Raw genomic sequence first — 12,392 nt, 5'->3', positions numbered from 1 at the left:
TTCCTAAAAATTCAAGTAATGTGATTTTGACAATGTTCATCTGTGCTATTGGTTCAAAGACCCTGCTGAAGCATTGTCTGGACCATGTTCTTCTGTGCTATCACTTGAGAAAGCAGCTTTAAAGATTGGACTGTGCATAAAGTTTGTTTTTATATGATAGAGTCAGTAAGTAGGCAGTTGACAATTTTCAAACTGTTAAATAATCCCATGTTAATGAAATAAGATCTTTGTTTACAAACCAAAGTTACAGTTTAAGGTGCTGCTCATTTTCAGCAAGGTGCATATTTTAAACAGGTATGACCTATCAAATGTATATCTTTAATAAAGCAAATAGTTTACTTTTACAGAAGCTTTAAAATACAAACTGTACAGTTCCAGTTCAGAAGCGTTAGCTATTCACAAGAAGCACTGCAATAAGGGTAAGTTAACTAAGCACCAAACCCTTGCACTTGGCAGTGTAAGTGAAGTTTAAGGGCAAGACTCATTTGCCAAGTGCAACAATTCTTAAAATTACCAGTGTTCAGAACAATCGGAAGCAAAGGACAGAGTAGCACCCACCGTGGTCAAAATGCAGACAAACTTTCTTTGTTTTCACAATTCACTTACGTAGGTCCAGAAACTTGCCAGCATTTGTAATTATGAATAAACTGCAAAAACTATAGCAATCATTTGGGCACTTGTTAGGAAAAAAGTTCAAAATTAAGTGTTTTCATTAACTTCCATTTTGGTCTTAGTATGAATAACCAAGTAAGTACAACCAAATTTGGGATTTAATATTAGATCTAAACAACAAGATTTAGGAAACTCAAAACCATTCATCAAGTTAATAACCACTAACATTTTCAGTGGAGGGTTTTCAAAATTATAGTAGTACAGACCATTAACAATTTACAGACAGAAGCCACACTGATTGTGCAAAGCACATTACTGTAAAAAGTCTATGTACAGCAAACAAATCTTTGTAAACATGGTAAGTATGAAGTTTCAGAAAACATGGTGACAATATCATAAATACAGGCAACATTGGCATCCTCAAACAGCACAAAAGGTAACAATCTGGGCCTGCAAATAGAGCCCGTCACCATACAAACAAAAAAGGTGGATGGGTTTTAAATACCCAAATGTTTTAATAGTTTTAGTGTTGTGTATACTTTTTTATTTATATATATATATATAATGTATTTATTTTTGGTATCTTTAGATATAGATGTACTTAGTTTGTAAAACCAAAACAAAAAAAATGTGCTTTATCTTCATTGAAAAATTATGTAGTTAGAACTAATAACCCATTTTACTAGTAGTTAACATATTAGAATGATATGACTTAAGAAAAATACAAAAATAAGATTAATACTGTCAAAACTCTTATACCAGAAAATATTGTGGTTTTTAGACTCTTTCAAAGATGAAATATGAAAATTTAAATAAGCTCTAACTATATAAAGAATCTTCTGTAATCTCAATTCATATACAGTGGGATAGGTATACATATATTTACCATTGTTCTTCAATTTGTAAGCACCAGTCACTCTCCCCGATCCACTTTGGTTGGAAGATTATTCCTAATTCCACAGGTTCACTTAATGGCACATATTGACTGCAAATAATTACTTTATCCTTTTAAAAAAAATAATGTTCTTTTAACTAACTGCTACCCCACATTTCAGTTTTAGTATCTTCTGAGCCAGCTCACAATTTTTAATCAACTGTAGCATCTGAAATAAGACTTTAAATAAATGCAAGTAGTCTCTCAGGCTTTGCTTTCACACACTGCGGGAGCACCGTGTGGACAGTGCCTTTGGCCAACGCAGCCATAGGACACTTTGTGTGAGAACCAGGGGCCCCCTGTCCACACAGGTGCCATCTGTGTCAAGCAGCTCGGGTAACGTTGGCGACACAAGGCTGAGTGGTTCTGCTGATCTTCACCTAGAGTAAGGAAACTGCCACAAAACTCCGTTTTGCAGCTGTTTCTGCAGCAGTTCTCAAATGAACTCGCTTGTGTGGCACAGGAAAAGCTGCTGTTGCCCTCCATTTTAAAAAAGCTGCCCACAGGCTGTAATGGAGAATACAAAGGCTCTACAGCTTGTCCTTTATAAATTTAAACACAAACAGCATTGAGCAAAGTGACCGCTATATATTTGCTTCAACATATTCAATGTGTTTCAGTAAGATGTTTTAACTATAAATCTATATGAAAAATAGCTATAAAATACAGTGTTTCTTGTATGGTAGTCCTTCAGCAGTTCTTTTTAGAAAAAAAAATGTCTTGAAAGTAAAGGCAATTATGCATTTTTAAAAGCATTTCTACATCACAGTTTTGGACTGTTTCATGTACACCAAACATATTGGCCATATTTGCTCAGCACTGTAAATCAGAATTCGAGAGTTTGTCTATCTCATCCAAACCCCCTCAATCCCACATCAATAAAGAAACAGGATATAGCCAACACACCACTGTGAATGAAAGTAATTAATTTTCATTTGGCCCTGTGCTGCATTTTCCAGTATGAAAAGCAGTTAATACTGGTGCAGGTAAGATGGTCTGCGTTCATGCTTTACTGGGAAAGATTTAAAGCCCTTGTTCATCTGTTTGTGCTGGGAAGCCTGTTGGGATTGCTGCTGCTGCTGCGCGTAGGCGAAGCTGGAGGAGATGCCGGCTGCCGGGGCGCAGTCGCTGGCCCACATGGGCGACTGGAGCATCTGCATGGTGTCGCTCCACTGGCTCACGGGGCTGCTCATGGGGTACAGGGACGTGCTCTGGCTGGGCAGCGTGCTCGGCACAGAGGATGTGTGCTGCCACGGGGCCTTGGGAGGCCAGGTTTTGGTCTTGTTATCCTGAGAAAATGATACCAGTTGGGGTTGGTTTGGGTTTCTTGACACAATACTTAACATGTCACCTTATCACCTCCCTAAGATATTTTCACAAGATTAGTTTATATTTGAAAGCAGGACTGATGCATACATATAGCACTCTCTATCTTAAAATATCTGCCTGTTAAAAAACATTTACTTCAGCATGACACACAGTGGCCCCACTAAAAGGGAGAAAGGTAAGTGACTTCCAATTTTAGTATTTAAGCTTGGTGACTTTGACAAAAGCATCTCATGCTACTTGAGTGCAGATGGTTTAGGTTCTCACTGAAGTAAGCAATCTGGAGATACAGATGCTTTTCCAGTTGTCTGCCTCGTGCAGGCCCACCCCCAAATGCCAGGAGGAGAAAGAACTAAGCAAAGCCACGCTGAGCTCACCTGACTGCGGTCATCTGCTGCAGAGAGAAGAGGAGGAGATGGCAGCGTGCTGGGTTCTTGTTCACCACTGCTGTGTTTTCTGCCCAGAAAGAGAGAGACATTTACTTTTTGGTTTTAAATGAGTCACCCTCATTAATCTGCCACTGGCACAGACCATTCTGTGGTTTCAGTCTGTCAACCTGGCAGCCTACAGTACTGTTTTCAGTGCGTGTGTTTTCAGAAACATCTGGTTTCATGTACTTTCTATTCAGTACAGGTAAAAGCAACAATACAGAAATTGTCAGGGACTTGACAGTGCAGTAGTTCTGGAGCTACACTTAAACATTTTTGTGGAGGTGAAAGTGAAGCTGGGATAGACTTTTGCCCACTTGGAAGAAATGTGCCAGAAATTGTGGTTTTTCTTCTGTTACCTGCTCTTGTGGCTGGGTTTCTTTTGGTTTTTTGGGTTTTTTAAGTATCTTTTCTGAAATAACAGACAACACAAAAGAACAGTTGAGCAAGTGAAGCATCTGCTGAAGCACACTGATTTTACTGAGGAAAGATGTTCTACCTTCACTTTAAATTTGTGGCCTGATGCCTAGTTATCAAATAGAAGTCCTTGACCACACGTATGTTCTGGAAGATTTTTTTTTCTTGGGTTTTTTGGTCTTTTTTCTTTTTTAGGAGGAGTGCTTAAGGGCAGGGGTTTGGATTAAAGCACACTCTTTCATTTCATCCTTTTTGTTAAAAAAAAACCCAATTAGCATGCTCCAATCAGGCTTCCGTGGGTAAGCAGCCCTTTGCAGGTCAGCTTTAGCACACTCAACCCCTTCTACCTCCTCTTAGTGCCCAGCTTTAGCTCCGGTGTCAGGCCCTCACCTATAGAACACTGTTCTTCCTACAAGTAACAGGAGACAGTAGTACTGTTACTTCACCTGACGTTTTTGGTCATTGAAGCACCCTCTTTGGAAACCTTCTTCTGCTCTTTAGAGCACTACACAAACCACAGGCTTTTCTTCTTGCTCCATGATCAGTTTCTAGTGATCTACTGGCTTGGCACAGTACGTCCCTTTATTTATTGCTGTGTTTTCCTTCCCTGCTGTTTTTTTAATAAATAAAAATAATTACTACTTTTTCTGTGACTGTTTATGAGATGGCTCTTTCCCATTAATTTCAATTTAACATTCACTGAGGCTCAATTTTTGTTCCCTCCCTGTTAAGTGTAAAGATTCAGAAAGTAGCTACTCTTTCGGTTGATTCATTTCTGACAATGCTTATAAAAATAGCTATCCAGGTAGAATCTGTGAGAAACTGGCACTGACTTCTTTCCCATTCACCAAAAAGCAGACAGACAATCTTGTATCTATGTATTGACTCCAAATTGTTCTTTGATTGTAAACAAAGCCAGAATATTTGGCCACGTATTTTATTTTTAGAAAAGACTGAAAAATAGTTTGAGAGAACAATCCCAGACTGGAATTGGGTTGGTATTCATGCTTCATCTTGTGCCTTTTGTTACTATTGTTCTAACTACCATCTGCAGTGGAATCACTGAGGTTCCAGCCCTTTAGAAAAGCAGAATTGCTCTAATTCACACTACCCATAGAAGTGGATTGTTCGTAGTTGAAAATCCTGGCTTGGTTTTTCCCGCTACCGAAATTATTTACCAAGGCAATTTGGCGTCCTCTTCCTACTGTGAGAAATAAAGGACTAAGCAGGTGTGTATTTGCAGCTCCCAGAATAGCAGCAGCAGCAGCCGCCGAGGTGAGACAAGTCCACACAAGGTTAGCAGCAGCTTCTCCTCAGTGCCACGGAGCTGCAGCTGAGGCCAGCAAAGGCACTCGTTGGCATCCAAATGCCCCACGTCAGGCACGGCCCAGCTGCAGCCAGGCACTCTCTGCCAGACCGATTCAGTGAGGATCCCGTAATGTCCCAGGAAGTGGCACCCAAAGGAGACTCTCATGGAAGGGGGAAAGCATCAGAGCTTTTCTAACATACCCTCAGTGAACAGCTGGCTGTTTGCACGTGTGCTTGTACAAGGAGAAAGCTGCTAATACAACTGACTTTGGGAATCCACTGGTCCACATCACCAGTGTAGTACACAAACTCATGTTTGTGTAGATTTGTCTCATTGGCAGGAATTTCCTTTGTCTGGCTACTCAAATGAAATGATATATAAACAAAAGGAATCTTATAAAGTTGTCTATTTCTGTTCATTTTCCTCACCTCCTCTGCTTTACAGCAGCAACAAGGTCTGGCCCTGAGAACATGGAGAACAAACTGTCTCCGTTAGCTGAGGAGGTCTCATCACTTGAGCTGGCAGAGTCTCCTTGAGTACCAGACCAGCTGTTTGTCACATCACTGCAAGACAGAAAGTTGTATTAGTCCTTGTATTTACAGTGCCTGGTCCAGACTGTGTGCTGCAGTTGTGCTAAATCTTTGTCACAGGTGATACCTCGGAGCACGAAATTTCAGTACTTGGTAAAATGTGCCAGTAATACAAATACTTTCACTTATCTACCTCTGAGTGGTCACATTAACTGCTCTGTCTGTTACAGCCTCTTTATATGTATTTTACTAAAATAATTATATTAATAAGAAGCACCTCTCCTGTAAAAGAAGGAGAAATAAGTGATGCTTGGGTTTGGAATCACTAAGTACTCGACTTTTTCACTGCAAAACTGAGCTAGAATATATACCCATCCTACTGGTTTTATGCTAGAGAGTCACAGCTGTTACATTATATTACAAATGGACAAAGAATCTTGAAACACTTCTGCTGTAGTACATAGTTATGATTTGGAAGAGATTAAGAACTACAAATGTACCTGCTGTGAGGTACCTGCCTTTCAGTAGCAAGATTAAGTGGCTAAAATCTGGAAAACTGAATTCAGTCAGGCACCACAACTTTGACAGCATCACTTTTCATCAAAACTAGGTCTTGAAAGTTGTTTTCAAAATACTCAAAGAAAACCACCCTGAATGCATTTATGCTATAAATTCCTTATTTCCTCTGCTGGAGTCCCGGAATCCATTCCACTCTAAAGATGGCATCAAGCATGTCAGTGCCTCGGGATCAGCAAAGCTCATATTGCTCATTCTTGACACTGAAGTGCAGCTTTCACAGATGCAGCAGCAACTGGAAAAAACACCCAGTATTCCCACATTCTGCCACATTCTGGGTGCAAAATAAACTCATACAATAAGAACATACAGCCTGTCCAGTCTCTTACCCCTCTGTGAAATACTCAGGAAAGGGCCAGGTTTTATGAGGATCATCAGGAAGAGGCCAGTTGCCACGCGTGGTGCTTGGACGACGGACATGCTGTGCTTGCCTCTTCTGTTGCATAGCCTGGTTCACCCCAGCAACATAGCGGGCAAACTCTGGATCAGAGCCAACTGAATGAAAGAAACCAACAAGTCCATTGCTGACACTCAGCTATTTCTGCTGCACTTTCAATCCTTTAGGTTTGACCATACCCCGCAACAGTCATTCCCTCCCTGATGATAAATGGCAACCAGTAGTGGACAGGTCTTCACGGAGCAGTGAAGGACACTGAACAAGAAATGTTTTACAAAAATTAGATACACAGCATCTGTGGTGGATAATAATTATCACATGGAAGTACACCTGCCCCTTGCATTCCATCAGGGAAATTGTGTTTGTACTATGATCATGTCTACGCTGAAAGGTCCAATATCCATCAGCAGACACTGATGAAACGGACGCTGTCTGTACATTTATCCATGCTCCGTGAAAAAGAGCAGAACAATTACTGTAGCTGATACCAGAGTGCAACATGATTTCCAGCTATGTTGTGATCCTGCTTACTTGGGAAATCAGAATCTCAGCTCATAGTAGAACACAGCGTGCCAAAACTGCCTCCTTCCTACAAGGATGAGACCATCTTGAAAACTTTCTGATCCTGACCTACAAAATATTTCAGAATAATAATTGTATTTTACAGAAAAAAGTAGTAATTTAAAAATTCTTCCATTCTCAATGTGCTTTATGCGTCCCAGGCATCCAATAAGGAATAAGCACTGTCTTGAGCAGACACAGCAAAAGCCTTAATGCAAGTGCTTCAAATGCTCCATTGATCAGAGCAAGCAATTGCTGTATTCAGAAGACTGCTGATATGAGTCACCGTAACTGAGTTTCCACAGCTTCTCTTTCTTTTGCCTTTATTTTTTTCTTCTCTGGGAAAAAACTTGGCAATCTGACTGGATTTATGGAAAATGTCTAGACTACATGCACAGTAATTGCAGTGGGAACTAATGAGCCACTGGCTTGCCAGTCTCAGTTTGAGATTAAGAGTGAAGACTGAAGAACATCCAACAATCATGCACAGCTCACAAAGCAGAAATCTCTTTCATCTGACAGCTCCCTACATTCAATACTGCATTTAGAAGATAGGTTTCCTTGTTCTCATTTGACACATCCAGAAAAGAGCTCCACAATGTTTTGCTGGATGCAAATTAAAAAGACAGTGAAGAAGATAACTTTGTTTCTCTGCATCCTTTATCAAGCAAGGGCTGAGAGCCATCTAGGAACAAAACATCCCCACTAGTGCTTGTTCTCCCTCTGAGTAAGATGAGGCTGGAAGCCAGACAGTTCCTCAGATCTAAGAATATATGGATTCTGGACATCCAGGCATTTTTTACCTGTGGACAGCATTAAGTGCTAAAGTGCTGGTATATTCAAAATAGAAACTTGTGTTAATTCTTACCTCACTGAAAACACCACATGAACAGTTTTTTATCAGATAGTTTTTTTACTCCAAAAGATTGGAGTTACCAACATTCCTTCTGCTAGCTCTTATTGCAATATTCCTTCATCAAGTTCTTAGTGATGATAAAAATACTACAAAATACATTTCTGGGACTAGTTAAGCCTTCAACATGAAAACCATGGATTTTATGAATTGTTAATCAGCAGTTTTGCATCTGAAGAAAGCCATCATTTTCAGACTCTCAAAGTATTTATCAAAAAAGTAATGTAGTTTGTTTCAAATCACAAATGTACAGTCCTAGGGTACAGCCTGGAAATGAAAAACCATTTTCTGTTTTACAGCTTTTTGTACTACACTAAAGCTTAAAATGAAAATTTCTACACCACAGCTCAACCTGGTAAGTTCTATGAAAAAATGTTCTTTCTAATGGAAAAGTATTCAGTTGGAAGGATTTTTGTTTGGTTTTAGTTTTTTAAACTCCAGATCTGTGAAAAATACTGTTTACTTATCACTACAACTGCAGAAGTGTGTATCTTAATCCACTGAGCACCATTTATGAACTTGAGTAAGTCACCTTTTCCAAGTACCACTTTCTATGTCCTTGACATTAATTAAATGGAAAAAAACAAGTAGTTTTATGTAGAGCAAAAGGAAAATACCACAGAAATAGAATGGATTCAAAATGCTGGAAATGCCAGTCCTTTGCATACCTGCTTTCTTTTCCCTAGCACACGTGGATTTAGTGCTTGCTGAAAATAATTTTGTCCTTCCTTAGAGGCTGTGATAATCCTTCAGTCTACACTCTGTTTAAGAAAGATGATGCTAATTCAGACTTACAGTTGTTAAGCAACAACATAACTATGGTGCTATTTTTGCTGTAGAAACTCCACTAATTTATCAACTAAGTTGACAAAATAACTATCATAATTATGAGTCAAAGGAGCTGGTTTGAGACGCCTACACATTCCAAACACAGATGAGTGCGGGAAACTGAGCCCTACTTTGATAAAAGGTTTCCCTGTTCTCCTGCTCCTCCCTCCAGGCAGTTGCCATAAATGCACACTACAACATTCTGACAGCTGTGTTCGAGGCCAACCGAAGTTACATTTACAAGGTAGCAGCTGTGTAAGCTGTTCTTAACACTACCATCAGAAACACAGAATATTCTGAGTTGGAAAAGGCCCACAAAGATCATCAAGTCCAGTTCCGAGCCAATGGCCCGCACGGGGATCAAAGGTTCATCTCCTCTTACATTCCACAGTCGATTTCTTGGTCTGTAGCTATTTGCTTATGACTCTAAAATTTTATCTCACGTCATCTTTGAGATTGAATAATTAATCTATGTCTACAATTTACTGGTGGTCTAAACACATGTGGCAAACCCCATGGCACTTGCTCTTTAGTCTCTAATCCTTTGACATCCAAGCTTTTCATTGCAGAACCAGCTGCGGAACAGGAACCAGTATGAGTCCCATGGAATTGGGGAGCAATGGAGGGAGAATGTGGGGATATGGGAAAGATGCAACCTGGCTTATCTTCAGGTCACAAGACTGGTAAAAAGCAGGAAGAATAATTTTGAGGAGAGGGAAAACACCTGCACTCAAGATTTTGATTTTAAACCATTTTACAAACTAAGAACATGAGGAACATCATCTGTAAGTATCATTTCAGTACTCTGCTGTGCTCCATATAGGAAAGGAGAACTACTACAGAACTACTACAACTGGCACAAGAAACAAGTGAGTTAGTTCCCATGCTTGCTTATTAATAAGAGTTTTAAGATCACCTTCTGTTAAAAAAGCAAATAGGCACACACACAAATCCCTGCTTGCATTGGTCAGCACCCTTACATCTGGTGGGCAGCACGAGGAAATGACAGTTATTGCCAGCAATTTTTCACAGTATTCACACAAAAGACCTTTACAAAAAGCATAATAAAGGAAAAGACACACACCTGCAGGGTCAAAAGGCAGGATTTCTCCCAACATCCCAAACACTCCATCAGTTTGGTCACGATTTGGCCATGTGTTGTTTCTAGGTCCTTGTGGTTTCTGTCCTAACATCTCTGACATCATATTGTCCATATAGCTGCTCACAAGACCCAAGCTGTACAAATCAGAGCTTAAATCTGAAAAACCAGGATTGTTCCACTGATTTATATGAGACAATCCAGCTCCAACAGCCGGGGCTTGCTGCTGTGAAGAATTACTGAGCCATTTGGCAGGTACACGTTGCTGTGGTCCAATAGGTTGAAGCAAGGGTTGGTAATACTGCATTTGCTGCTGCTGCTTTTGGGACTGCTGCTGGGACAAGCCTTGCTGAGGAGGATGCAGTGGGGTGTGAGACACAGACTGCGGCTGCTGTTGAACTGCTCCTGACTTTTGCTCTGTTGCTGTGGAGGATGCAACAGAGTTCCTTCTTTTCACCATCGGAGAAGTCTGCTGGGATTTGCCCATGTTAAAACCAGACAAGAAATCTATAACATCCTGCATTTCTTGGTCAGTTGGTAAATTCATACCTTTGTCATCCTTGCCATCATCTGGTTTGAAGAAGCTGTCCCGTCTTTCCACTAGAAACCCATTGACGAGCTGGTTATTTGTGCTCTGAACTGACTGCAGGGGATCCGCGGTCCGAGGGAAGTTACCGATGTTCAGAATGTTCTGCAAGCGTGCGTCCATGTTAGCAGGCATTTTAGCTTTCTCCTCTGAGCTGGAACTTATGAAGACATTTTTTGAAGGTGTATTGGGGATTGAGTAACTTCCTGTGTTACTTGTACTGGTGCAGGAAGTTTTTTTTGTAAACCGTGAAGTCAGTTTTGAGAATGTCTTTTGCAGACCCCCTGAAGATTTGCTTCCATTCCCCGATGGCATGTCAACTTGGCTCCCAAAGTCTGAGATTTCACGCTGTAACTGGATCTGAATACAAGGCAAAGCTTGCTCCCTGCATCAACAAAAAACATGTATATCAAACCACCTAATACAAACCAATCTGGTACTTTGGGGGAAAATGTGTATTTCAATAACAGCTCAAGAAAGAAACAACAGCAGACTGCCAAGTCCACCAGCTACTTCTTAAGGTAACAAAGTAAATTATTCCTCGTATTTGCAATACTTTCCATTCCTTAGATTTTAATTGTGCTTCAAGACCTAAATGGAGACCAATTTAATATAAATCAAGTATTTTTGTAAGAGAGAAGCAAATACTTTTTTACCCTTGGATAAGCTGCTGGTTTGGTTTTAAGCAGCCTCCTGTATCTCTGGATGTACCCAGAACGTATCTGTGGGGATTAACAAGGTTTCACTCTCAGTTTGACTCCTGTTTTCCCCTTCAGATGAGCTGGTACAATCAAATCCCTCAGCACAGATCATTCAGCAATGACAGCTTAGTTGGAAGTAGAAAAGAGATGTACCTTCCTTCCTTCCACCTGTGTGTATCAAACACAGCAGTATAGAGCACATCTACCAGTCCCAAAGTCTTCTCCGGATCCAGACTCCTCTGTAGCAAAGACATTGTAGCTGGATCTTCTTTCAGACACCTGCCATTGTTAAGTTTAAATTAGAAACAAAAACGCTCATTTTTTACATTAAACAATTCTACCATATCAGTCAGAATACAGAAGGCCAATTGCTGCACTCCTGCAGAACAACACATGAATGCCTGGGGGTTCCTGGGGCAGCCTGAGCAGTCTCTGCCTGCTGCAGAGCACACAGCTAATCTAACTGGAGGTTCAGCAGTACAGTGCATTGAAATCCACACTGACGAGCTCTTCAGCAGGCACAGTTCAGGCACGGCAGCAACAACCACCAAACACACAACACCCGTTTCTGGAATACGCGAGAGCCTGACACAGCCCAGCACACGCCGAGAGCCCGAGCCTGGCAGAGCCCATGAGGAGATGATTCCGCATATCCCACACCGAGGGGAAGCTGTCCCTGAGCCGGGACCGTGCGGCCCCGCGGCGCTCCCGGCAGCGGCCCCGCGGTGCCGCCGAGCGGCAGCAGGAGGCGCTGTCCCGGCAGCGAGCCCGGAGCGCCGGGACCCCTTCCTTCCCTGGAAACGGCGCCGGGACCCCCTTCCTTCCCTGGAAACGGCGCCGGGACCCCCTTCCTTCCCTGGAAACGGCGCCGGGACCCCTTCCTTCCCTGGGAAACGGGGCCGGGACCCCTTCCTTCCCTGGAAACGGCGCCGGGACCCCTTCCTTCCCTGGAAACGGCGCCGGGACCCCTTCCTTCCCTGGAAACGGCGCCGGGACCCCTTCCTTCCCTGGAAACAGCGCCGGGACCCCCTTCCTTCCCTGGGCAACAGCGCCGGGACCCCCTTCCTTCCCTGGAAACAGCGCCGGGACCCCCTTCCTTCCCTGGGCAACAGCGCCGGGACCCCCTTCCTTCCCGAGGAAACAGCGCCGGGACCCCTTCCTTCCCTGGAAACGGC

At 42.0% G+C, this 12,392-nt stretch overlaps 1 protein-coding gene across 2 annotated transcripts in view; it reads right to left on the bottom strand.

Moving 5' to 3' along the window:
• Positions 1–134: 134 nt before the first annotated feature.
• KIAA0355 (KIAA0355 ortholog) overlaps positions 135–12,392 on the bottom strand; it is a 65,461-nt gene continuing 53,203 nt past the window's right edge. For both annotated transcript variants that reach the window (XM_032121594.1, XM_032121595.1), the window contains exons 9-14: positions 11,371–11,496; positions 9,916–10,901; positions 6,462–6,627; positions 5,455–5,589; positions 3,250–3,328; positions 135–2,835 (exon numbers count right to left, since the gene is read on the bottom strand). In XM_032121594.1, the coding sequence (XP_031977485.1) occupies positions 2,518–2,835; positions 3,250–3,328; positions 5,455–5,589; positions 6,462–6,627; positions 9,916–10,901; positions 11,371–11,496 (1,810 nt within the window). In that variant the 3' untranslated portion in view covers positions 135–2,517. The remainder of the gene's footprint in view (positions 2,836–3,249; positions 3,329–5,454; positions 5,590–6,461; positions 6,628–9,915; positions 10,902–11,370; positions 11,497–12,392) is intronic.

Source organism: Corvus moneduloides, chromosome 12, assembly GCF_009650955.1.
Source record: "Corvus moneduloides isolate bCorMon1 chromosome 12, bCorMon1.pri, whole genome shotgun sequence".
NCBI lineage: Eukaryota > Metazoa > Chordata > Aves > Passeriformes > Corvidae > Corvus > Corvus moneduloides.
This window is presented reverse-complemented; position numbering and strand designations above follow the sequence as displayed.